Raw genomic sequence first — 26,658 nt, 5'->3', positions numbered from 1 at the left:
TGATGATATTTCCACTCAAAGGAATATTATGCAGTGATTAACAGTCATACTGTAGAAGGCAATAAAGTGATGTAAAAAATTGTGATATGGGGCTTCCCTGGTGGCGCAGTGGTTGAGAGTCTGCCTGCAGATGCAGGGGACACGGGTTCGTGCCCTGGTCCGGGAAGATCCCACATGCCGCGGAGTGGCTGGGCCCGTGAGCCATGGCCGCTGAGCCTGCGCGTCCGGAGCCTGTGCTCCGCAACGGGAGAGGCCACAACAGTGAGAGGCCCGCGTACCGCAAAAAAAAAAAAAAAATTGTGATATGTTAAGTGAACAAGCCAGTTATAAAATGATGTGTATCTAGTGTGAGTCCGTTAAAGAAAAACACAGTAAAATGTGGAGGAAGAGAAGGGAAAGGGGAAGGGAAAAAGAGAGTTCCTCCAAAATGTTTACAATAATTATTATCAGGTAGAAAACTAAGGCAAGTTTACTCTTTTTCCTTATGTGTGTTTTCTAAAAATAACAGTTGTTTTAAAAATAAGAGTAAAATGAACACTTACTATTCTTAAAAGAACAAAGCAAAACAAACAAAAGCCACTGCTACATGCCTGTGCAGGGCTTCATCCTGATGAGACCTTGGGCCTGGCCCTCCTCGGTTTCCCGCCTGTGAAAGTTGGGAAGAGTGGTTGGGCTCTTTGAGGGCCTGGGCAGCTCTGACATTCTGTGACATTCTGTATCCCCACCCCACAACTTCTCTTTTCCTCTTTTTAGACTCTGACACCATGTGCTTCTTCACATGGCACATATAGCCATTATACAACATGTAGGATTATGTGAAGATCACAAAAAAGGAAAGGAAGTAATCCCTGCCTTAGCCACTCTTAACATCTTGGGGCATGGCATGTGTTATCTGATTGGAGCCTCATAATCGGGCATTTAACAGATGAGAAAAGGCTCAGAGAGGTTACACCACTTGCCCAAAGTCACACAGCACATTAGGGCCAGAGTTGGGTCTGCACCCACAAGTAAAGAATTACCCTCCGAATGAATCCCTGACTGGGGGCTGGGGGGCTGAGTGCAGCCTCCTGAACCCTGAGGTCGCTCCCGGTCCTTGGTCCTCCGCTGTGGTCCCAAGACTGAGAAGACTCACAGCTGGGCATCCAACTCTGGCTTTGCTCACTGGCCCCTCCCCCACAATAGGCTCAGCTTGGAGTGGGGGGGTGGGAGGAATGCTGGCAAGGATCCAGGGGGCTGGTACAAGACCACCACTGAGAGCAGGGGGTCTCTCTGCAGCCGAGCTGGAGTTTGGCTGACACTTGGCAAGGAAGATCAGAGCCAATATGGGACTGTAGGCTGGAATGGAGGAGGGACTGAGAAAGCAAAAATGTGAGGGTTTGGGGGCAGAGAGGCCTGGGTCCAACTCTGGTGGTTCTGACCTTAGATATGTTTCCTAACATATGTTCTATATCCTCATCTACAGCCTGAGGGTAACACTGTCCTCAGGGACATGCTTGTAAAGTAATGGGATAGTGTTTGCCAGTCTTAGCACACAGGAGGTGCTCAGAAAACCAGGGGTGCTGTTAGCCTCCTCCTGGCTCCCCTGATCAACCGGGGCCTCTTCCCGGCCACCATGCCCCCAGTCATCCTCCAATCCCTTCAGGACATGCTGCTGGATAAATCTGAGAGCATCATTCTGACCAAGCCTTTCCCTGCTTAGAGACCATCAAATTGGGCTGTTGTCGCTTTCAGGTTAAAGGCTAGACATGTTGGCCTGGAATTCAACAACCCGTTCCCAAGTCAGGGGGCTGCTGCATTACACAGCTCACACCACAGACTACTAGGAGCCTCATCTCATAAAAGTTTCCTTCCCAAATCCCACACTTCAGGGGAGCTGTAGTGGGGTGCAGGCCTTTTGGCCTGGCTCCCCTTGGTCTTCCTGTACCAACAGGAATCCTCCAACTTCTGGCTGCCATGCAGAGCAAGGCTCGTCTTCCATCACCCAACACCCTTCACATGCAGCTCTCTTATTAGAAAAAAGAAAGAGAGAAAGAAAGAGAGAGAGGGAGAGAAAGAAAGGAAGGAAGGAAGGTAGGAAGGGAGAAAGGAAGAAAAAGAAAAAGCTCTGAATGTGGCATTTACTAATTTCTATAATGTAAATACCCTTATTATGGTCAGTTTCAAGCTACCAACACAATATCACTGAACACAGCCTTGGGAAGAGATGCACACAATCAGCTCTCACCAGATGACACACCCCTGCAAATCCCAAAGTAATAACCGACTAATCCCAGTGAAGAGCTGTGTGACCTCAGACGAGTGACTTAACCTCTCTGAATCTCAAGCTTCTCATTTGTAAAATGAAAACAACAATGGCACCCATCTTATGGCAATGATGTGAATACTAGGTGATCAACAACAATGTACTGAGTACCTACTATGTGTAGGGCTCTGTACTAGGCATCGGGAGGGTGACTGGGGACAAGATGGACAAGAGCTCCTGCCCTCCGAGACCTCACTCGATGCAGTAAAACCCCTGGCATAGTGGCTGGAATACAGCATTCCATAACCATTAGCTATTATTATCAACGGTATTATTGTTGTTATGCCTTCCTTTCTGTGGGCCTCAGTTTCCTCATCTCCAAACTTAAAATGTAGCCTAAAAACTTTCTATGATGCCACCTCACTTGAGCCTTAAAGTGGCATTACCATTCCCATTTTACAGAGGGGAAAACTGAGGCACTCAGAATTGAAGCCAGGCTGAGGATTCAATCCAAGTTCTTCTAACTCTCAGTCTCCAGATCTGTCCCACCTCCTGGACTGAGGAAACATAAAAAGGACCTGAAATTCAGCTGGTGACTCAGCTGGATGCTGAAAAAATAGTCTTTCTTCTCCATTTCATGGGGGTAAATTGAAATGTCCTTCGTGTGCACCAGTTTCCAAAACACCCTCTCAGCATGACAGCCACAGTGCCGGGACCATTCCCAGTCTCTCTGGAAACCCTGGCACTTCTGGCGGACTCTGCAGGCTGATGAGAGCTGATGAAACCCCCTTGCAAGAAACAACCCAAATCACATGTTTCAAATGCAAACCACTGGACTTTGGGTCTTTGCCTAAAGTCCTCACATGGGCACCTTCTCCCTCTTTCTGAAGAACTGAGACCGCCCTTGGGAATAAACCCAAATAATCCTCCAAAGACCACGGGGTCCATCCCCTATTGGTAAGTAAGCCAGACTTAGGCCCCATCAAATGGATAGGTAGAAATTCTGTTTCTTGACAAAACAAAACCAATAGCCAAAAAATAAAACCCACCAACTCCAAAGGAGGTGCCTCGAAATTTCTCTTTGGAAGTCCCTATACGTATCTAACCTCAGTCCTTCACGCTTCAGTTTCAGTCATTTCCTTTCCTTCTGTTCTAGAGGGCAGAAACAATGTCTCTTTTCACTGCAGCCAATCTCAGCTTCTCTTCTCAGCTCCAAAACAGCCCAGGTTTGTTATCAGCGATTTTCCTTTCCAACTTTCTTACTGAGAAGCAGAAGCTTTCCAAACGTAGGTAATGATCCGCTCTAACCTGTCACTTCTTTCAACAAAAGCCGGGGAAAGGAACAGGGAAGAGTCTTGTCCAAAGTCGCGCAGCAAGAAGGCTCTGGCTCTTCCTGTGCCAGACCCATCACACAGGGGAGAGGCCAGCTCGGCGGCCGCCCCGCTGCGCGCCCCTGGGCAAGTCTCAGACCCTCTTTGGGCCTTAGTCTCCCCATCTTCGTACCAAGAAAGGCTGGCCTTATTCCTGCAGTTCGTTCCAGTTCCTACCAATGTCGGAGCTGCCCACCCTCATGCTGGCCCTTACTCTACCTCCGTACCCCTGCCAAAAAGAGGAAAAGAAACTTGCGTTACGCGTCCGGGGAGGGCGCACGGCTCCGAGTTGTCAGGCTGCGCAGGTTGTTGCCGGGTGAGCGAATATCACACAAATCCCACGACAGAGAAGTCCCACCTCCCCGGTAACCACAGCTACCCGGGCCACACCTCCAACCCAAACACAGCCCGAGGCCCAGCCAAGGACCACCTCCGGATTCCCTACCCCTCCCCTCCCGGTGACCAGCCCCAGCGAGAGAGAGAGAGAGAGAGAGAGAGAGAGAGAGAGAGAGAGAGAGAGAGAGAGAGAGAGAGAAAGCCAACTCCCCCATTGCGCGGAGGTGGAAACTGAGGCCAGAGAGTAGAGACTGCGCAACCCGTAGGCCGGCCGCGTTTGGACTCGGACCCTGATAGCCCGTCCAGGGCTCCCTCCTATTCTCGGGGCGGCAATCCGTCTCCTTCCCGTGCTCAGGGGTTTCCACGTGGGAGAGGCCGAAAGCTGCGCAGTCCCTGTGGATCGGAGCCCACCCATGCTGTCCACTCTCCCTCCCCATTCCGCCGACGGAGAAACTGAGACCCTGCGAGGGGCCAGGACCCGCCCCAGAACCACCGCGAACCCCTCCCCGCGTCTCACCTGCTGGCCGCCACGGCGCGCGGGTGGTTTCCCGGAGTTGAGCGGCAAACAAAGGCCTCCAATCCGGGCGCGGGGCGGGGCGGCGATATTTTGCATAATCCCGGAGGCCGGCCTGTGACGACCAGGGCGAGGCCTTTGGAGGCGGGGCCTCTGGAAGTTCCACCAATCGCAGAAAGGAGACAGCCCACGTCCCGCCCCCAGGGGTTCCGACGTAGATCCAGGCTCCAGGACTGAAAATCTCAAATCTGGGAGACTGCGTGTCCTTCTGGAACGCGCCCAGTGGCAGACGGGAGGCCTGGAGTTAAGACATTTGTGCAGGATCGCACAGAGCCACAGTGAGGGAGAAACCATAAACTTTGATAGCCGAAACTACTGCTTCATAATAGTAGTAATAAACTTTTCTGGAGCACTTACATGTCAGGCACTGTTGTAAACTCTTACTATGCTCGATCCTCTCGTAAAAGGTTAAGTGGGTGTTATCACTACCCGCCAAGTGTATTCTACTCAAAACCATCATTAGACAAGTGGGCAAACGCAGGCCTGGAGAGAGATGAGAACTTGCCCTAGGTCCTGCAGTGAGAACAGCACAGAAATAATCCTTTGTTCAGTGAAAGCGCACCGTGAAGGGTGGCAGTGTAAGGCGTCAAACTGGCCTAGGCTCTCGCCCTAGCTCTGCCAGTGGCGGCCACTGAACTTCAGGTAAATGGGATTCTCAACTCTGACCTCACAGGATTGCCGAGGGGAGTAAATAAATATGCACAGCACCAGGCTTATAAGAAATAACTCAATGACACTAATTTAAAGGGCTCCTGGACCAATCCTATTTCACAGAGGGGAGGGGGTGGAATAGGCCCAAAGACAGGAAGTGACTTGCCCAAGGTCTGGCATCCAGCTGTGTTGCAGCCCAGTTCTCTTTCCTCATGGCAGAAAGCTCTTCCCAGTTCCCCAGGTTGCCACTGGGTCCCTACACACCCACACACTCTCCAGCGTTTATTGTTTGTAGATTTTTAAAAATAAATTTATTTATTTATTTGTTTGTTTTTATTTTTGGCTGTGTTGGGTCTTCGTTGCTGTGCGCAGGCTTTCTCTAGTTGCAGTGAGCTGGGGCTACTCTTTCTTGCGGTGCACAGGCTTCTCATGGTCGTGGCTTCTCTGCTTGTTGCAGAGCACGGGCTCTAGGCGCGCGGGCTTCAGTAGTTGTGGCACATGGGCTCAGTAGCTCCGCGGCATGTGGGATCTTCCCTGACCAGGGCTTGAACCCGTGTCCCTTGCATTGGTAGGCAGGTTCTTAACCACTGTACCACCAGGGAAGCCCTGTCTGTAGATTTTTGATGAAGGCCATTCTGATCAGTGTGAGGTGATACCTCATTGTAGTTTTGTTTTGCATTTCTCTAATAATTAGTGATGCTGGGCATCTTTTCATGTGCCTCTTGGCCATCTGCATGGCCTCTTTGGTGAAATGTCTATTTAGGTCTTCCCCCATTTTTTTTTTTTTCCGGTACGCGGGCCTCTCACTGTTGTGGCCTCTCCCGTTGCAGAGCACAGGCTTCGGACGCGCAGGCTCAGTGGCCATGGCTCATGGGCTCAGCCGCTCCGCGGCATGTGGGATCTTTTCGGACCGGGGCACGAACCCGTGTCCCCTGCATTGGCAGGCGGACTCTCAACCACTGCACCACCAGGGAAGCCGCCCCCCAATTTTTTTAATGAGTTGTTTGTTTTCTTGATATTGAGCTCCATGAGCTGTTTGTATATTTTGGAGATTAATCCTTTGTCCGTTGCTTCATTTGCAAAAAGGAACGAAATTGGGTCATTTGTAGAGATGTGGATGGACCTAGAGTCTGTCATACAGTGAAGTAAACCAGAAAGAGAAAAATAAATATCGTATATTAACACATATATGTGGAATCTAGAAAAATGGTACAGATGAACCTATTTGTAGGGCAGGAATAGAGACATAGACGTAGAGAACGGACATGTGGACACATCGGGGGGAAGGGAAGGGTGGGACGAATTGGGAGATTAGGTTTGACATAAATACACTACCGTGTGTAAAATAGATAGCTAGTGGGAACCTGCTGTATAGCACAGGGAGCTCAGCTTGGGGCTCTGTGATGACCTAGATGGGTGGGATGGGGGGGGCAAGGGAGGTCAAAGAGGGAGGGGATATATGTATACATATAGCTGATTCACTTCATTGTACAGCAGAAACTAACACAACATTGTAAAGCAATTTTACTCCAATTACAAAAAAATGATACAAATGAACTTATTTACAAAACAGAAATAGACTCATAGACATTGAAAACAAACTTATGGTTACCAAAGAGGAAAGGGGGGGAGGGATAAATTAGGAGTTTGGGAGTAACAGTTACACATCACTATCTATAAAATAAACAACAAGGACCTACTGTATAGCACAGGGAACTATATTCAATCTTGTAATAAAAAAGAATTTGAAAAAGAGTATATATATATATATATATATATATATATGTTTACATAACTGAAGCACTTTGCTGTACACCTGAAACTAACACAACATTGTAAATCAACTACACTTCAATTAAAAAAATAATAAAAATAGATAAATAAATACGGTGATAAAAAAAAAAGATGAGAAATCTGAGGCTCAGAGAAGTTAAGTGACCTGCCCAAGATCACACAGCCAGGAAGTGGTGGATGTAGAATTTGAGTCCAAATGTCAGACTCTGAGGTATGGACTCTTTGAGGTGTGCCTTGTTCTCTGTCCTTGCGATCCTCACAGTGGTCTACTCCATCCCTCACCCTGCTTTCTTCCAAGCAGAGAGGGTGCCAAGTGATTTGAAGGCCAACTCAGCACTTGCTTGGGCAGGCCCTATTGCAAACCAAAAACTCGCCCTCTTCCGTCTTCTCCTTCATCTAGCAGCAGACCCTGAAACTGTCTAGTCATACCTTCCGCTCGCCCCCAGCTCTGGCATTATGAGTAAAGATGTTGTGGCCAGGTGGACCTCTGGCCCCTCCCTCTCCCAATATCCAAGCTGCCTTAGCCCATTGTTTTAGGTCCCTTCAAAGGCAACAGGACAGGACACGTTTATCCTGGGGCTTCACGTTGTGAACCTCAGGTAGCTGTGGGTCCAAATTTGTCCACTATCACTCATAAGGTATGCAACTTGGGGCAAGTAACTTGGCCTTTCTAAGCCCACTTGCAAAGGAATTTTTTTAAGCTTAAAGTTCTACTGGGAGGGGAACCCTCATACCCAATGGCCTACAGCCCCGGAGTCAGACCCAGGAATTTCAGAACCAACAGTTCCAGAAACTCACTCTTGTCCTTTTTCCAGAGGACAAACTTGGAATGGTGGGCAGCAGCTGCCGGGAGCTCCCTGACCCCTGGGGTTGGATGGAGTGGGGAGACGGCTGGTATAAGACACCGGAAGTCACGAGTTCATAGGGCAGGCCAGTAACTGGCCTGAAATTCACACAGCAAGTCAGTAATAGATGAAAACCTCTTGATTCAGAACAGATGCACAAGGACTTGGGCCTGGAAAAGATGTGGTGTTTATAAGGTCAGACGGCTCCTTTCTTCACCAGCATCCCAACTACAATCGTCTCCCTGGGGCTGACTCCAAGCCTGGAGTCTGAGCCCACACACAGCATCCCAGCCTCGACCAGAAGCAAGTAGCAGTATCCCCATTGTATTTATTTCCTGTGGCTACTGTAACAGCTTGCCACCAGTTCATGGTTTAAAACAACACTAATTTGTTCTTACAAAGGGAGGTCAAAGCCCAAAATCAGTTTCACCTTGCTAAAGTCAAGGTGTTGGCAGGGCAGGTTCCATCTGCAGGCTCAGGGAGAATCCATTTCCTTGCCTTTTTCAGCTTCTAAATGGCCACCTGTATTCCTGGGCTCGTGGCCCCTTCCTCCATCTTTGAACTGCATCCTTCCAACCTCTGCTTCCATCATCACAACACCTTTTCCTCTGCTGTGCCAAATCTCCCTCTGCCTTCCTCTTATAAGGACCCCTGTGATTACATCGGGCCCACCCAGATAATCCAGGATAACCTCCCCATCTAAATGCCTTAATCACATCTCCCTTTGCCATATAGGTAACACTCACACGCAACAGGAATCTGGATATCTTTGGGAGCCATTACTCAGCCAACCACACCCATTTTCTACATTGGGAACTAGGGTTCAGAAAGGTGAAGTCACCTGCCCATGACCGCACAGGAGTTGGAGTCTGATGCCAGGAGATCTGGGGCCTGACAAAGCCCTCTTGCAGCCAGATGCGGGTTATTCCCTGCAGGGGTACTAGGGCTGGAGAGGAGCATACAGAGTCCCATGGGAGGGGCTGCGGCTTTGGGGGATACTGGCTGCTTTAGAGGTCCAGTGGAATCCAGGGCTCTGGACTCAGGTGGTCTTCTTAAGCTGGGGAGGGGACAGGAGCAGCTAAGAACCAGATCTGGTACAAGTCTGGGGAATCAACTGCCCCCAACCCACTTCTGGCAGACCCCTGGACACAGGGCTGGACAAAGCAGGACTTCTCAAAGTGTTCTTGCGCCAGAGAAAGACTGGTGATGAAGGAAATGGGCACTAGGGCTGGCAGAGGGGCTGTGTAGCAGACCATTTTTTTGGCCCCCTCCCCTCCCCGCTCCCTCCATTTTTTTTTTTTTTTTTTTTTTTTCGGTACGTGGGCCTCTCACTGTTGTGGCCTCTCCCGTTGTAGAGCACAGGCTCCGGACGCGCAGGCCCAGCAGCCATGGCTCACGGGCCCAGCCGCTCCGTGGCATGTGGGATCTTCCCGGACTGGGGCACGAACCCGCGTCCCCTGCATCGGCAGGCAGACTTTCAACCACTGCGCCACCAGGGAAGTCCCCTTCCATGGGTTTTTGCTTCTAACACCCACTGCCCTTGGCTCCTGGACCAGCTTGGTCTGCACAGATAGAGGGTGGGAAGTGACTGGGAATTCACTGCCTCTCCCCTCTCCCCCAGACCTTGTCCAAAGACTGACAACTTGAAAGCCCTGTCCCCTTACCCTGAGTGGGGACAACTCTAGGCCAAGCTTACACTCCAGTGTCCCCCGTGGGATCAGGCTGCCACTGTCCTCCCAGGACTCTTTGCCTGTAATCACATCCTGCTTGGCTTCCTCACCTTCCCTCCTGATTCTCCCATTGCTATACTGGACTCTCCACCACACTTCCTTCATGAATCACCTGCACAAACATCGTCATCTCAGAGTCAGTTTCTGGGACCCGCCCTAAGATAGGCCACCTCTCTGTGTTTTAAAACATTCATGCACATTGTGCATTCTGCTTGATAACATAAATGTGCGCTTACAATATTACTGTGTAAGTTTCAGGGGTACAGCGTTACAGTTTAACAACTATATATACCTGTGCATTTTGAGCTAAAAATATCTGTAAATCACCTTCAAGGAAGGTGTTCCAAAGATGTGGCTGTGGCTCCAGTGCCCCTGCGTACCTGCTGTGTGACCCAGATTGAGCCAAGGGGGGGCAGGGAAAATGTGATATTCTGGGTGCCTCCATCTGTCCTACCATCCCCTCTCCACGTCAAGCAATCAAAATGCCAGCCACACAGGCAGGCCACATAGCACGCTGGGTCCTAATCTTGTTCAGATCTCTTTATTGAAAAATTAAAGTCATAAGCTCTGTATATAAATACACTGACGACGCTGGTCACCTGCAAGGCCTCTGGGATTAGGCTAGGGGTGTGGTGGGAAACTGGGGTCCTGGGGTACCCAGGGGTGTGGGATGGAAATAAATAATAAATACCATGGAGGATGAGGAGCTAGGAGGAACGGGGTGTGAATGGGGGGTGCTCGATGCTTATTTGTGGCACTGAAGGTCCTGCAAGATGCCGCCCTGGCTGGGGGCTGTGTCTACGGATTCTCATGTCACTGCACTCCAGACAAAAGCTCGGGCATCTGGGGATGGGCCAGGTCCTAGCTGGCCGGGGAGCAGCAGGGCCTCCATGCAACCCAAAGTTCCAGGCCCTGGGAGGCCTCAGGTGAAGACATAGGCGCTCTACCCTTCCCCTTCGTTTCTTCCCTTCCTGAGGTTTCATGCTTGTACTGAGTGCTTACTGTGTACTGGGCATTGCACCAGACCCCGACCTGACCTTCTGTTTGCCTTGCCCAGCTCTTTTTTCCCAGTTCTGGTCCAGTGGGCCAGGAAGGAGTGGAGGGATGTCTTCCTGCCACCCTGGCCATGCAGCCCCGGCCCCTGAAGGAGCTCAATAGTGCCAGGAGGGAGGAAGGACCAAGGCCCGGGGCTGGGCAGCGGCGGGAGGCCCTTGGGCCTTGGCCGCTAGAGCATCACATTGAACTCGGTGACCAGAAAGTCGACGTAGTCACGCTCCTTGCTCTTGAAGGCCTCTGCGATGATGCGCGCGGCCTCGCGATGCTCCTTGCCCCGAAGCGTCACCCCGTTCACTTCCAGGATCACGTGGCCCACCTTGAGCTGCCCACAGTTGTGGGCTGAGCCGCCTCGCTGCAGGAGTGAGACACAGGGCATGAGCACATGGGGTGCCTGAGGGCTAGGCCAGCCTGGCCTTGACCACCCACCAGGGTAGGCCTGCCACTGCCAGCCAGGCAGCCACAATCTGGTGTCCACTGCCCTGATTAGGAAAACTGTGGCTCAGCGAGACCAAAGGCGGTATGAGCCTGGGTCTGCCCTTGGGTGCTGGGTCATCTCTGGGCGTGGCAAACCCCTGGGGATGCTGAGAGGGGGACCTTCAGGGGTAGGGAGACGCGGTCAGGCAGGTCCCTGGGGACGTACCTGAATTGTGACGATCCTAGGCAGGGGCTGGCGGGTGTTGGCGCCGCCCTCGATGGCGATGCCCAGGGTGGCTGCACTTTTCTTCACGCGGACCAGGGTGGAGGTGGGCTCCAGGAGTCCGGGCTGCAGGTGTGAGAAAGGAAACCAGTGACAGGCCTCCTGGGTGGACAGGGTGCCATGACAGGCCTCTGGGTCAGCAGGGTGCAGACTCCAGCCCCGTGTTGGGAGCCTGCAGTGTGCTAGCACCAAGCGCAGCACTTGGTGTTCTCAGCTCTCTAATTCTGCGGCTCGGGAAGTTAAGGGGCTGGCTCAAGGCTGCCTGGGGGTGACACCAGGACTTGAATGCAGCCTGACTGCCTCGCCACCACATCACGTCAGAACTGAGCTTAAAGATCCTTGAGACCTACCTTGAGCACTTGGCCTGTCTGTGTCAGTGGCCAAGGGAGGGTCTTCAGACTCTGAATACAGAGGTCTTTGCTGACACCCACATCCCTCCAGTGACGGGGGGCTCACTACCTCCCCTGTGGTTACTTGTCAAGTTGAACCCTGCTCAGGACCTCCTGTTCTTCACCTGGGGCTGGCCTCCCCCTCCCACTCTGCGCCCCCCGCTCCTCGCTCACCGGTTTGGCGGCCCCCTCGGTGGTCCTCTCGTTCCGAGGCGTCTCCTTGCTACTCCTGCCCTTGGCGGACACCACCGGTCTGCCTCGGCCTGGGGCGCTGGCTTCTGCCTCGCCAGCGTCCACGCCACTGTCCTCACTCAGGGTTTGCCCGCTGTCCGAGAGCTGGGAGAGTGTGGAGGCTGCTGGGAGTGGGGACAGGAGGAGAGGCATGGTTTACAGCTGGGGCTGGTGAGGGCTTCCTAGAGGAGCTGGGCGGCAGGCTGGAAGGCTGGGGATTCTCTGGGCAGAGACTCCCTGCCACCCTCCCACCTACTGAGACCTGCCCTTCCAACTGGGCCTGGCCCCAAGGCCACCACTTCCAGGACGTCCGCTTTGACTGCCCCTGGCATAATGATTAAAACAGAGCTTAGGAGGCAAACCCAGACCACAGATACGGGCTTTGTTTTGCTTTATCTTGTTTTGTTTTTTTTAACTCTCACAGTGTTGCCAATTTTTAACGAAGGGCCAACACATTCGAATTAGGAGATTTCACACAAAAATTAAATTCCAAGCTTCTCGGGAAAAAAAAAGGAAGGTCTGCCATGCTTGGTCTGTGCCCCTGCTGACCCCACCTGGCCTGAGCTGAGTGATGGGCACACGGCCTCTGGTTTAACAGTCAAACCGAAGCCGCTTCACTATGTGTGTAACGGCTTGGCCCCTGAGATTGAGACACTCTCGAGTCTGGCAGGTGGGGTTTGAATCCTCTCTGACCAGCTGCGCAATCCTGGGCGAGTTACACAGCCTCTCTGAGCCTCCATGTTCTTGTTCTAACCCAGGAGCAATGATGCCTATCCCATGGGGTTAACATAAAGACTAATAGACACGATGTGTTGGGTGAAGCAGCCAAGAGAACAGGCTTATGCTAGATTGCCTGGCTCCACAATTACATGCCGTGTCTCAGTTTCTTCATCTGTAAAATGGGGATAATAACAGTCCAGCCTCACAGAGCTGTTGGGAGGATTAGATGAGTTACTAATATCGGCCGGGTCCCTAGAACAGTGTTCCTGGCACACAGAGAGTGCTGTACACCTGTTAGCTTTATTATCATGTGTGTCCAGCTCAGTGCCAGATCTAGAGTGATCCATCTATGATAGCTCAGGTTTCTCTCACCACATCCTGCCTGCTCTTCCCTTAGCTGCCTTCCCTCAGTGAGCTACTGAACGCAGGGACTCCGCATTCTTCATCCTAGTCTGCCCACTGCTTGCATACAGCAGGTGCTAAGTAAGTGTCCCCTGACCTGGCTGGCCAAGGCTGCCCCATGCATCATCAACTTCGCCACAAGATGGCAGCAGAATCCAACAAAACATACCCAACTCACTAATAGGAGGGAGGGGGTCCAGGGCCTGCGGAGGGCTCAGCCTTACCGAGTGGAAAGCCAGCTCTGCCATGCCTGCCACCTCCTCAGCTGGACAACCTCTGGAAGCTCAGGGCATGCGGCCTCGGGCTGGCCTCCCAGGTGTCTGGAAGGTCGAGCCCGCACTCTGACCCTGCAGCCCCAGGTCAGGAGACCTCCATGGGCCCAGAGACTGTAATTTCAATGCCCACCTGTCCCCCAGCACCTGCTCTGTGCCTGGCACTGGGGGACAGAGATCACAGAAGCCACCCCTGCCCTGAACAAGCTCAGTCTTCTTGGGGAGACTTGTAGCTGAGTGCAGGATGACCAGGTCTGGGGCCCATGGAGGAGGAGCCCGACCCTCACAGCCACCTGGCAGGACTGTCACTGTTATCTCCAGTCCCCAGTGGGAAAGCATGGCAGCCTGTCCATAGTCACACAGCCAGTAATAGCAGAGCGGGGACTCACATTCCCGCCTCTGCCTCCAAAGCCCCTCAGTGCGGGCTTGGGCTCGGGACTCTGTTCCCTGGACCCCCTGACCCTGAGGGGGGCAGGCCTGGGCTCGAAGGCCCCTCACTGGGTGAGCACCTGGTCCCACCTTGACTGTGTTGATGGGCAGATCAACGTAGGGGGGGCAGGGAGCCCCTAAGATGACACAGCAGCACCCTGAGCCCAGCCCGCCAGGGTCTGTGGTACTCACTGCGCGTCTGGGGCAGCGCCCTCACTTCGTTCACGTCGGGCTCGCTGTCTGGGCGGTGCACCTCCACCATGACAAAGTGCTGGTTCGTGCCCGTCTGGTCTGGGTGGCCGGAGGGGGAGGGTGGCGGAAGGCTGCCCCCCGCCAGCGTGGCCTCTGCAGGGGGGCTTTTCAGGTGCGGGGGTGACTGGACCCGCGGGAAGGGGCCAATGGGGTGCTGGTTGACCAGGGCCAGATGGGCGTCCAGCGGCCTCTTGGAGCTGGGGTTGGCCGGGGAGATGGAGGCGTAGATGGGGGAGGAGGGCGAGTCCTGTGCCGAGGAGGCCTCTAGGGCGGGGGAGGTGCCCGCCGGCGGGCTGCGGTTCCGCGGAGCAGAGAAGGCGATGCCCGCGTGGGAAGATACGGAGGAAGGCGGCTGGAGGTCCTCTCTGCCGGGCTTCCTCGTCTGGGTGGTCAGGTGGTCGTGGCCTTGGGGCAAAGGTGATGGGGGAGGCGGTGGCTTGTAGCTAGGCAGTCCCTTGGAGGTGGACTTGACATCATCCTGCCAAAAGACCCAACAGGAGTAGGAGTCAGAGCCCATCGTGCCTGTTAGAGGGGAGACCTGGGTGCCCCAGTGCACCAGGCCCTGGCTGCAATTCCGTCCCTGCTCTATCAGCTCTTGGCCACGCTGCTCTGAATAATGCAACACCCGAGTGGAAAACTTCTCCCTGCATCTCAGCAGCTGATAAGCATCAGGATCTTGGCGGGAGTCTCTGGGGATGGCGTCGTTACCTTTGGGAACTGAAGTTCTTGGCATTAGCCAGGGCTTGTCACAGGGCACGGGACTTAATTAGACGCAGGATGCAGAGATGGAAAACAAAGAAGGCCTTTCTTTGGCTTTTCTTTTTAAGGGATTATCATAGCTTCTGGAGACAGGAGGCGTGACAGGACTGATGGGAGAGAGTGGATAGAAGGTGGACAGACATGGGCTGGGGTGCCGTGTGGCCCTGGGCAAGACACAGCACCTCTCTGAGTGCACCTCTGGGCAACGGGGAAAACTGCACCCACCCAACAGAGTCGTGTGGGGGGGGTGAGAAGCAGCGTGTGTAATGCATTAGCAAGGGGCCTGTGACCCGGCAGGTGCTTGGTGAGTGGCAGAGCCTGTCATCACTATGCCCCCCTCCCTATGCCAGCATCCAACACTGGCACAGCTCTGATGGCCTTGCAGGCACTGTTCCAAATTCTTTACTTAGTTTAATGAATTGACTCCTTGCCACAGACTTATGGGGTAGTACACTATTATTACCCCCATTTTTTTTTTTTTTTTTTTTTTTTTGCGGTATGCGGGTCTCTCACTGTTGTGGCCTCTCTCACCGCGGAGCACAGGCTCCGGACGCGCAGGCCCAGTGGGCAATCAGTGGCCATGGCCCACGGGCCCAGCCGCTCCGCAGCATGCGGGATCCTCCCGGACCGGGGCACGAACCCGTGTCCCTTGCACCGGCAGGCAGACTCTCAGCCACTGCGCCACCAGGGAAGCCCCTACCCCCATTTTTACAGATGGGAAAACTGAGGCACAGAGAAGTTAAGAAACTTGCCCAAAGTCACACAGTCAGTGGCAGAGGGTGGGATTTGAACCCAGGCAGTCTGGCTCCAAAGCCCAGGCCATTCAAGAGTTATGTGGGGGCTTCCCTGGTGGCTCAGTGGTTGAGAGTCCGCCTGCCGATGCAGGGGACACGGGTTCGTGCCCCGGTCCGGGAGGATCCCACATGCCGCGGAGCGGCTGGGCCCGTGAGCCATGGCCGCTGAGCCTGCGCGTCCGGAGCCTGTGCTCCGCAACGGGAGAGGCCACAGCGGTGAGAGGCTGGTGTACCGCAAAAAAAAAAAAAAAAAAAAAGAGTAATGTGGGTCAGATCACAAGGCAACGCTACCCAGACTGCTGATGCGCGCGTGTGGGCACGAGGTCACGTTTAACTCCCTTTTCCAGTGCAATCACAGGGCCTCCTGGAGGAGCTCTCGCCACACACTTCATGCTTCAGTACTTGCTATGACAACGTTCAGATAACACATCAGAAGTAACACCAACTCGGCAAATAGTCCAACAGCCTGACAGCCCCGCCTCAGATCCCCAGAACTAGCTGAGAGCTCACAGCCGAGGGCCTCTGTCCCCTACCTGTGGCTCTCACCAGGGAGCCGGCCCCCAGGGTCTCAGGCAGACCCGGGAGGGCAAAACACAATGAAAGGGCCAGAGAGGGTCTTACCAGGGAAACGTCTGAGAGGGTGTTCATATTGCCCTGGACGGCCTCCCCCGCCTCCTCCAGGTCCAGAGTGTTCTAGAACAGAGGAGAAAGCCACGTGAGCAAATACAAACTGAGAGGGAAAAACCACTTTGCTCTTAGGACACCAAATCTACATGCCCTGAGACACCTTTGTGCTGTGGTTTAGGTTTCTCCTGACCTGCCCCACTCCAGGGGAATTTACTTTACACATTAAAATTAATGTCGATTTTCATTTGGAAATCAATTTCAAGGCTGTCAATTTCTTGGAGACTCTCCAGGCCTCTCCTGAACTATGTGCGGATGCTGTGGCGTGGCTCTGGCCTCGACTGGGATTTCCCGTAGCTCAGCCCGCGCTCAACACTCTCAAAGCCTCCAAAACCCAAGGGTTCTCTCTCCACTGCTCCCATCAGGATCCCAGGGAGGTGTGAAAGTGGCAAGATGCAGATGAGAGGCGGATGGGGAAAGTCTCTCTCTCTTTTAATTTTAATGGTTTTGTGCTGTGGGGAACGGGGGAGAGGGTTACGGTTTCAGTGGAGCTTATTTTGCAAAGATGCTCATTTCTTCCTTTCCTACCTCACCGGAAGCCTAACGCTCCCTCAGGTGACACTGAGCTGCCACCTCCAGCCACCCCGGGACGCCCAGCAGTGCTCCTCTCTAAGCTGGGCTCCTGAGGGCTCAGCAGAGCTACTTCTCTCCACCTCGCCGGGCCCAGGATGGCAAGGAGCCTCCACGACCATCACCCGGCTCAACTCTCAAGTTCAGCGACCCATACTGAGCAGTCTCAGTGCTCCAGACCGAGGGCCTGGGGACACAGAGGAGGTGAGACACCGCCCCTGCCTTCAATAGCTTAGAGAGAGTAGGGTGGACACAAATAAGCAAGGAGGCGACTGCACAGGGTGAGGGAGGGGTCATCCGGGAAGGCTTCCTAAAGGAGCGAGCACGGCTTAAAGCTGGGCAAAGGAAGGGAGGATGGGTGTTTCAGAGGGAGGGGCGTGCATTAAGCAGGAAGGATAGAGGATGCTTGAGAATCTTCGGGGGGTTCCACATGAGTCAAGAGCTGCTTAGACCTAAGCCTGAGGGCAGTGGGTCACCATGGAGATGTGGTCAGGTTTGCCTCCTAAGAAGATCCCCTTTGCTCACTTCCTCTCCTCTAGAGCCATGCAGGCATGTCAGGGCCTTTACATTTCACACTGGCTGTTCCTTCTGTCTGGAACATGCTTCCCCGGGACTATCCACAAGGCATGATCTGTTTGCTCACCTCCTTCAAGACCTGACTCAAATATCACCTCCTCAGAAAGGTCCACGCTGACAGACCCACCTAAAATCACAACCCCCACCCCTGCCCTGCTTTATTTTCCTCCTTTGCACTGATCACTATTCTTCACCCAGCAGCCACGATGTAATCTTGAAAGGTAAATCAGACAGCGTCTCTCCCCAGCTCATAATCCCTCCAGGGTCTTTCCATTTTACGCAGAGGAAATTCCAAACTCTGCCTTCGCTGTGCCTGGTGACTGGGCCCTTTCTTGCTACTCTTCCAACAGGATGGGATGGTTCCCGCCTCAGGGCCTGTGCACTCACTGCTCTGACCGCACTACACTCCTGGCTCACTCTCTCACTTTAGTTAGTTCTGACCTTAGTGAGGCCTTCCCTGACCAGCCCTGTTTTCAAACAGCGCCCCTCTCCAACCCCCCCATACCACCTCTGTCTAACCCTTGACCCTGCTTCGTTTTTCTGTATAAGATTTATCACCACCTGATTGGATACTGTTGATTTGCTTATTGTTTGTCTCCCCACTAGGATAAATCCTCAAAGGCAGGACTTGAGACTACCTAGTCCCTACTCTATCCTCAGTGTTCCGGATAGTGGCTGCTTGGTAAATATTTACTAAGCAAATTCATTAATCCGCGAATGAATCAGTGGGTGAATGAATTAATCAGTGACCCTGGCTGTCACAGGGAGGAGGCCCGAGCAGGCAAAGAATTGAGCAAGGTGGCTACGGTAGGTCACGGAGAGCAGTAATGGTGGCTTGAATGAGGGTGAAGGCAGCAGGTGGATGGGAGGAGCCCCCTGACTCCATACCCCTAGGGCAGAGGCTACCATGTCACTCCACACTGACCCCCATCTCAAATGAGCCTCCTGAAGCCTTGAGCGTTCTGGGTGGGCACAGGGCACGTGGTCAGCCATGGGAATCCACCAACCTACAAGATGCCCCGCCCTCCTGGCCCTGAGCCTTTCTCACCCAGGGCTCCTCATCTGGTCCTGTGATGCCTCTGGGGCAACATCAGGCCAGGACAACTGCCTTGTTTTATCAACAAAGCTGAGGCTTACGTGCAAACCTCAGCTTTCTGACCTCTCCCGCTCTCTCCAACACTGTCTCCTGCACACCACCTCACAGGAAGACGCCCCGACAGCTTCGGTGATGCAGGGATGGGGGGATCCTTGAGGAGGGGAGGGCTGCTCTTTCACACACTGATTAGTGGTTCTGGCTTTTCTGAGATCGCACCCAGCTCTGCTACTCACAGGTGAGTGACACTGGGCAAACCACGGAACTGCTCTCTGCCTCAGTTTCCTCATCTTTAACATGGGTAAACAGCAGTTCCTCCCTCACGGAGTTGATGCATGAACACCTGAAAGATGCTCAGAACGGAGCCTGGCACAATATAAGAGGGGAGGTTACCAGAAGCCTGGGATCTTGCAAATCTGCCCTAGGAACCAAATGGCTACACAACGTGCCCTGGCCCATGTGAGCACTTCGATAGAAAGAAACAGTAATCCTTTCATATACCCCCTCCTCCAAAACCGTAATGAGTCCAGTGCTCCCAGGAAACAGTCCAGCTGGGCAACACAGACCATCTAGGATGAAGGTGGATGGCGAGGCAGGTTACGTGCAGTGACTTCCCAAGACTCGGCCGTTACTGCCCTGGCCTCAGCAGGAGGCCCCAAGGTGCCTGGAAGGTGCCTACACCAAAGACAAGAGGGGCCTCCATCACCTCAAATGTAGCTAGCCACTGCCACCTGCCCCCCAAATTCACCTTGTAGGCACCCTAGGGGCTTAGATGACAGTCCACGGTTGGACAGAAGACATGGGATTCTGTCCTGTTCTGGCACATCAGGAGCTTTGAATATTCATTTAGTTGATCAACAAGCATTTATCAGGCAGCCTTGACTTATGAGGAAAGCTCATGGGGGTAAAGGTGAGCAGGCCACTCCCAACACCCAGCAGAGGGCCAGGCATGAAGGAGCTGCCCACAAACTGTTGTTCGGGATCACTGATGGGGCTGGCATTGTAATAAGGCCCACGAGAGGGGGCAGGGAAGGGTCCTGATCCTGGCAACACAAGCATGTTTTGCCGAGTGCTACAGGGAGGGCGTGACTTTCTCTTAGAGAGAAGGACATCAGAGAACTCCAAACTGTGGAGGGCCTACTGCATGCCAGATCCCTGCTGGATGTTTTCCTTACATGATCTCATTGATTCTCCCAACGACCCTGTAAGGCAGGCACTCTGACTGTCCCCGCTCACATCTTTTACACTTAAGCTCAGAGAAGGCAGTGACTTGTTCAAGGCCACAGGGCCATTCTACAGCAGATCAGTTTTCTAACCCATGTCAGGGTGACCCCAAAGCCCGTGCAACCTTACCCTGACCCCAGAATTGAATAGGGTCCTGATACTATAGGAACCAAAGGGCCCCAGGAGGACCCTCTCTGAAACAAGAGAGAACACAGCCATCGCTGGGCCCTGGCCTCAGTCATTTCCTGCTGTTAGTGGTATCCTGGAGCCAAGATGGAAGGCAGGCATGGAGAGGTGGGAGGGTGAGGGTGGATCAGGGACAGACATCCGGCCCTGGGAGGAAGGCCTGAAGTGGAGCAAACGGCAGACGGGTTGGAGTCCAGCCCTGCCAGACTCCATCTGCTGAATCCAGACGCTCAGGAGCCCCGAGTCCCCGAGCCATGTTCCTTGTGCATCTGAAATAGCTGCAGACAGCAGGCTAAGAACCCGGGGGATGCGTCAGCAGAAACGCTTCTGGAACAGGCTTCGAGAGGAGGATCAAGGTCAGAGCTCACGAAGGAGCCCGTGCGTCCTGGCCTCCTCCCCACTCCCCTCAGCCCCAGCTGCTTGGGCTGCCCTCCTCCCGCACCCACTGAGGCCAGAGACTAGCTAAGGGTTGAAACCTGGAGGCTCAATGAATCCTGCCAGGTGGGACCCTTCATCAGTTCCACAGCTGAGGTGACAGAGGCTCAGAGAGGGGAGGCCACCTGCCCAAGGTCACACAGCAAGGACGGAGCAGGAAGCTGAACCCTATTCAAGGTCTGAGTCTGTTATCCAGACTACTTGCCATGAGAGCCAGGATGCCCTCAAGACCTGCTGCCGTTGCTCCCCCATCTCCTTCCTCCTCAAATCTGTGGCGGTTCAGAAAATCCCCTGCCTTCCAAAGAGAACTCCTTTTCATCTGAGTTTGCCCAGTCAGGGCTCAGATACCCCAGGGTCTGGTTTGAGGGAACTGTGGGGAGAAAATGAAAGGAAATCATAAGGGGGCAATCACCTGTGCCTGCCTCTGCCAGATGGACTCATGATCCTGGAAAGGGAGGCCCGTAAGGCCGTGCGTGAGGCCTTACGCATCCTGTGAGGGAGGCCCTCCCCTCCCCTGCCCTCTTTCTCTCCCCTCTCTCCCCTCCCCTCTCTACAGCCCAGTTCCGGGGCTCTCTGCTCCCACCCTCTCATTACAATGGGAGGACTCTTACATAAAGGTGCTATTTTCAGCTCTTCATTCTTCTTGCTTCTTTACTCTGATGTCTGGACTACAGGCTCCCCCCCCAACCTCCACCCCAAAATGCACCAGAGGCCTGAGGCTGGGAGTGCCCTCCCCTTTCTGTCAATGGGCACACTGAGGCACAGAGTCACAAAGGCTTCTGGAAGGTCGGCAGTGGAGGCTGCTGAGAGGAAGGGGACAGCGGGAGAGAGAGAAACTAGAGAGGGAGGAGTGAGAATAAGAGGGAAAAAGAGAAAGGAGAAGACTGGGGAGAAAAGACCAAGAAGTGGAGAGCAAGGGGAGAAAGAGGAAGGGAACGTGAGAGAACAGCAGGACGTGGTAGCCTCGCCAGAGCTGGGGAAGAGGGGCTTGTCGCAGCCGGTAGAGCCAGACAGTCCTGGTGTTCCTGGGGGGCAGGGGGCTGCCCAGAGTGAAGGGGACGGGGCTGCCCAGAGTGAAGGGGACAGGCGTGGGGGTCCAAAACGATCGAGTGGCCAGACCCTGGGGTGATGGCCGTGCTGGTGGAGACAGATCATGCCGTCCCAGCCTGTCCGAGCCGGGGCTTGGGTGGAAGTCTGGAAGCTGGCGGTGGCGGAGGGGGGGGGGTGGCCGAGGAGAGGACAGTGAGAGAAACAATCCTCAACACAGAGGGCTGGAACCTGCACTCGCTGGCGAGGCTGAGGCCATGGGAACGGGCACTGGGCCTTTTAGCAGCTTGTCCACTCCTGCTACCATGTTTGGCCACCAAACCACAGAAGCAGAAAAGCCCCCGGGAAGATGGTGCACAAAGCCCTCCCGAGAGGCGGGTGTTACTGCCTTGTCCCAGCACAGCCCGTGCTTCCTTCTGCCTCCATGCATCTCCCTCCCAGTGGTCTTAGGAAAAGGAAGTCATTCAGTGGACAGAGAGGGTGACCCAGAATCTCCAGGTCCGGGACAGAAGAGCCCGTAGGACAGGCATTGGAAAGCGGGGCTCCAGGAAGGAGTCAGAAGCCGGTGAACCTGGCTGGGGGAAAACCCTGCATCTTTTATTTTCATGAACCTCTAACTGAAATGTAGCATCTCCTTCCTTTATGAATAGAGGCAACACAGCCCAGCAGCGCCTGTGACACTGTCACAGATCTTTCGTAGCACATGGCAGAGGCTACAAAGTCCCATTTATGCTCATCACGGCCTGACAATTACAGCTGTTACCGACCTGCTGTCAGACCTCGTTACTGGGCGTCATGATAAAGCACACATTTTACCATTTGTTTCCATATTTGAAAAAGGCATTTCATCATCTGATTTGTTTCCTTTGTCATCCTGTGTGTTTTAGTTTTAAACAGTTATCCTGAGAACGGGTCCCAGGGCTTTGCCAGCTTGCCAGAAGGGTCCACGGCACAGAAAAGGTGAAGCCCCCCACCCCACAGTCCTACATCAGTGTTTAGTCCCGCTCTCCTAGGTTATAGCCGGGCAAACCTGGGCTCTGAGGGGAGCAGGCGCTGGTCATGTTCCAGCAGGCTCTGACCTTCATGGACTTGGTTCTATTTGGTGGAAACAGCTTCCAGCACTCGCAGTCCCCACACAGGGAGGAGAATGCTCCTCAAAGCACTGGGAGGAATGGTCCTTATTTCAGACACCGGCTAAGGCAAAGCTGCAGCCACCCTGAGGGTCACTAATGCCTCCGGTGACACTATGGTTCTATGCTCTTGTACCACCCTCCGACCCACTTATCAAAGTGTGAATTATGGAGATGACTTGATTCGAGGCTGCCGTCCTCACTACCCTTGCTAAGCTTCGTGAGGGTGGGCATGTTGTCTCTTGTTCCCGGCTACCAGTGCCCCGCTCAGAGCCTGCATGCAGGAGGTGCTCAGTGAATGCTTGCCACATAAATAAGCAGCGGCAGAATGACTGAGTAGATAGATGGCCTCCTTCCTGCTCCCCCGCTAGGGAAGAACTTGCCCAGAAGAGGACTCCTAAACTCACCCGAGTTGGACCAGAGGCAGATGCAGCAGGTGGGATGTGTACCTCTCATCATTTGCTCCCTGTTTCTGGAAAGAGCTGCATTGACAGTCAGGGGTCTCTGCAGCTGGAGGCGTCTGAGACAGGCCTGAGCGCCTCCGCCCTCCTTTGGCCCCGGATGAGGAGGAAAGCTAGGAGGCCATGGGGAGGAGGCTGACACTGCCAAGTGCTGACAGCCACGCCCTGCACCCCCTTCTCACCTTACTGCAGGGGAGACGGGCAATGGCCTTTAGAGGCAGGGGCCCCTTTCCAGGTACATGAGAGGCCTAGAGGGCAAAACCTCTCAAATCCAGGAGGAAGAGGGCTGTGGGTAAGGCCGGGGCAAGTTCCACTGCCACCCCGACCTCAATAGCATCTGCTCCATGGGTACAAGGCTGGCTTTGGCCTTTCAGCTCCTTTTCCTCTGCAGTGCCCTTTGCCAGCCTTTAGAGTATCAACAGAATCGGCTCCTATAGAGTCCACACCTGTAAGTCCACCCCTACTCTCACTCAATCTTCACAACAACCTGGAGATGGCTGGCCTTATCAGCCCACTGTACAGATGCAGAAACTGAGGCTCCAAAAGCTTAAGTCGCCTGCCCAAGGTGACACAGCTACTGGTTGGGAGAGCCAACCCTGGTGTGTGGGATTCCAGAGCTTGTGCACTTAAGCCCCTCTGCCACAGGCCTGCTCACACTACATGAGGAATTCAAGAAATGTCGGGCAGGCCTTTCTTCTTTCACGCAGCTCTCCTGGCCGACATCTTTATGGGAGGGGAATGATACCGTTTGGAGGCAGCCCAAAATTCCCAGGGCTGACTCTCTATTAGACAAATGGAAAATAAACACAATTTGTTGAAGGGGGAAGGCTGCATCTGATTTCCTTTGATCGATTATGTCTGGTTTGAGGGAAAATGGCTGCAGAATGAGCCACGTTTAACCTGGGATTGATAACCGTGCAGCACGATCCAGGGAATTTAGGTTAAATGGAAACCGGCTCCAGCTGGGGCATCCGTCTGCGGCATGTGGGTCACAAGAGCCAGCTGCCTGCCCCCTTGCCCGTCTGAACGCCAGAGCAGAGGACATTTTCCTACGATGTGGGAGGTAACTGTTCAGGAGGCTGGAACGTTAGAAGATGATCCTGGGTGGCCAGGGAATGAGGTTTCATTTCGGTTTCTGCTTCACATTTCCTTGAACTCCGCTCTGTGCCAAGCCCTGGGCTGGCAGTGGGGACACAAACAGGAGAAAGATGAGGTTCCTGCCTGACCCCACCAGCTTTCCCTGTGTACTGGGGAAGACACTCAGGCAGAGGTCAAAGCAACACGGCGGGCATTTTACTGGAGATGTGAAAAAGCACGCGTGCTCCACGAGGGAAGGGATTTTGGCCATGAGCAAGAAATGTTTTTGGTTGCTGTCCATCCAGATTGTGGGGCACGTTTGTTACTCAGCATCCCTGCAGCAAAAGCTCACTAATACATGGTGGTGTTGCAGACCAGTGCCTGGCACTTAGTGGCAAATGAATTAATATTATTTTAAGCGCTCTCTCAGGAGGAATGATGCAGCCCTTGTTCAAATACACAGGTAAGTGGTGGGAACACAGGGCTGCCATTCCTTGCCGTGCCTCCCCTGGACTATTTTCCAGAATCTCCTGACAAAGAGGACTCTCAGAGTTGGAGGAGACTTGGGGGTCTGCCTGCATCGTACAGATGGGGAGACTGAGGCTGACGGTGAGTGAGGGGCTTTCCTGAGGGTGCACTGCGTGGTGGGGGCAGACAGGAGGAAGGGTGTGGGCTCCTGACTCCCTGGATGGGCCTGGTGCCCTGCATTCCTGCATAGAGGGGCTTCCATGAGGAGGTTTCTGTACTTGGCTCTGCAAGCAGGCAGCATGGGGTGTCCAGTCTAAGACCTGCTGTGGGTGTGGAGGGAGGGTGTTCCCAGGAGACCCTGAGGCCAGGGCTGACCAGGCAGCAGGAAGAGCTGGCGCCTGCAGAGCCCGTCATCACGTCTCTTAGCAGCTCAGGCTGCACGACCTCCCCAAGCCCTTCCTGGGAATGAACCTGTTCTTGGTTCAAACCCATCCCCGTCTGTTCTCAACACTCAGTGACATCCTGGTGAACTAAGTCAGATCACGTCAGCCCCTGCTCTAACCTGCCAACGGCTCCCACCTCACTCAGACGCGAAGTCAAAGTCCTCGGCACATAACCCGCCACTGCCCTTCCCCTTGCTTACTGCTCCAGCCTCATGGCTTCCGGACTTTGCTCAGACACTCCAGGCCTGCTCCCACCTTAGGGCCTTTACATTCGCTGTTCCCTCTGCTGGAAACACTCTTCCCCAGCTGTGGGCAGGACCATCTTCCTCACCTTTTCCAGATCTTACGCAGGTGTCACTTCCTGACCATGCCACCCCCTCCCCAAGTCCCCTTTCCTGTTTCGTTTTTCTCCTTAGCACTTTTTACCACTTAACATACCGTGCATTTCAGTTATTTATGTGGTTTGGTCTGTCATTCCTGCTCTACCCTAAATTCCATAATGGAAAATATTTCTTTGTATTGTTTTCACCACTGTATGCCCAGCACCTAGAACTGGATATAGCACATAGCGATCACTCAATTGATATTTGGTAACAGAAAAGAGGGAAGAGAAAGAGGGAGAGAGGAGATAGATAGATAGATAGATAGATAGACAGATAGGTAGATAGATAGATAGATAGATAGATAGATAGATAGATAGATAGGTAATGCCTAGCAAGCATCTGGTGAGCTGCTTCAGGGAAGAATCACAACCAGACTGCAGTGTTAACAGCACCAGCTCAGAGGTAAGCAGGCCTGGGTTTGAATCCACATTCCACTGTTCACTAGCTGAGCAATCTTGAGCAAGTCACTTCTCTCTAAGCCTCAGTTTTCTTCTCCGTAAAATGAGGATCATAGCAGTACTTGCCACACCTAGTTACTGGGCAGGTCAAAGAAGATACAGTTGGAAAGCATTATCATAGTGTCATGGAGTTGCTTGACAAATGCCAGCTACTATTATTATTAATAAAGGCCCAAATTATTCATATGGACCAGGCTCTATGCTGAGCACTAGGGATTCAATGGTAACTCCAGACACAGTTGTTGCCCTCAAGCAGCCCACAGTCAAGGCGGGTAACCAGCCAGTCTTGTACAAATGATTGGAATATAATGACACAAGAGCCATGACAGCAAGAAGCCCAAGGGGCTGAAGGAGCCAGAGGCTCAAAGTCACTTTCCTTGAGAGGATCAGGGAAGTCTGCTTGGAAGAGGTGGCATGTGAGCTAAGGGCTGAAGCACACACAGGAGCTAGCCAGGCCACGTGAAGTGGGAAGGAGAACACTCCAGACAGACAGATCGTGTGGCATATGTGAAGGCCGAGAGGTCTCTCAACAGCTCCACAGCACAGAAATTATCATCTTCATTGTATAAAACTGAGCTCAGAGAGGTGAAACTACTTCTTGAGGTCACACAGCAAGGAAGCGGCAGAGCTGGGATTTGAACAGAGGGCATTCTCACTCCAGAGCCTGAAAAACCTGATGAACTGGCAAATAGGAGAGACAGGGAGCACCAGGAAGAACCCCAGCTCCCCACCAGGGCTGGGTGCGGGTGTAAGGAGGTGGGGGGCAGGACCACAGCCCCCTGCCTCTGCCCCAGCTGAGGCACTCCCACAGCCCCCCTTGGCAGGAAGGACGGTACCTCCATCAGGTCTATGAGCCACAGCAGCCGCTCCTGGGGAGGAA

At 53.5% G+C, this 26,658-nt stretch overlaps 1 protein-coding gene across 3 annotated transcripts in view; it reads right to left on the bottom strand.

Annotated features, from left to right (window-relative positions):
• Nucleotides 1–10,067: 10,067 nt before the first annotated feature.
• The window catches only part of WHRN (whirlin), a 93,153-nt gene continuing 76,562 nt past the window's right edge, over nt 10,068–26,658 (bottom strand). The window contains exons 8-13 of one of the 3 annotated variants that reach the window (XM_081236539.1): nt 26,588–26,647; nt 16,165–16,236; nt 13,931–14,468; nt 11,859–12,040; nt 11,239–11,361; nt 10,068–10,950 (exon numbers count right to left, since the gene is read on the bottom strand). In XM_081236539.1, coding sequence (XP_081092665.1) covers nt 10,768–10,950; nt 11,239–11,361; nt 11,859–12,040; nt 13,931–14,468; nt 16,165–16,236; nt 26,588–26,647 — 1,158 coding nt within the window. In that variant the 3' untranslated portion in view covers nt 10,068–10,767. The remainder of the gene's footprint in view (nt 10,951–11,238; nt 11,362–11,858; nt 12,041–13,930; nt 14,469–16,164; nt 16,237–26,587; nt 26,648–26,658) is intronic. The other 2 variants (XM_081236535.1, XM_081236536.1) reach the window with 2 other exon arrangements.

The sequence above is a fragment of the Mesoplodon bidens genome, assembly GCF_964165515.1.
Source record: "Mesoplodon bidens genome assembly, chromosome: 6".
Classification (NCBI taxonomy): domain Eukaryota; kingdom Metazoa; phylum Chordata; class Mammalia; order Artiodactyla; family Ziphiidae; genus Mesoplodon; species Mesoplodon bidens.
The sequence above is the reverse complement of the archived record's forward strand: the minus strand, read 5'-3'. Positions and strand labels throughout refer to the sequence as shown.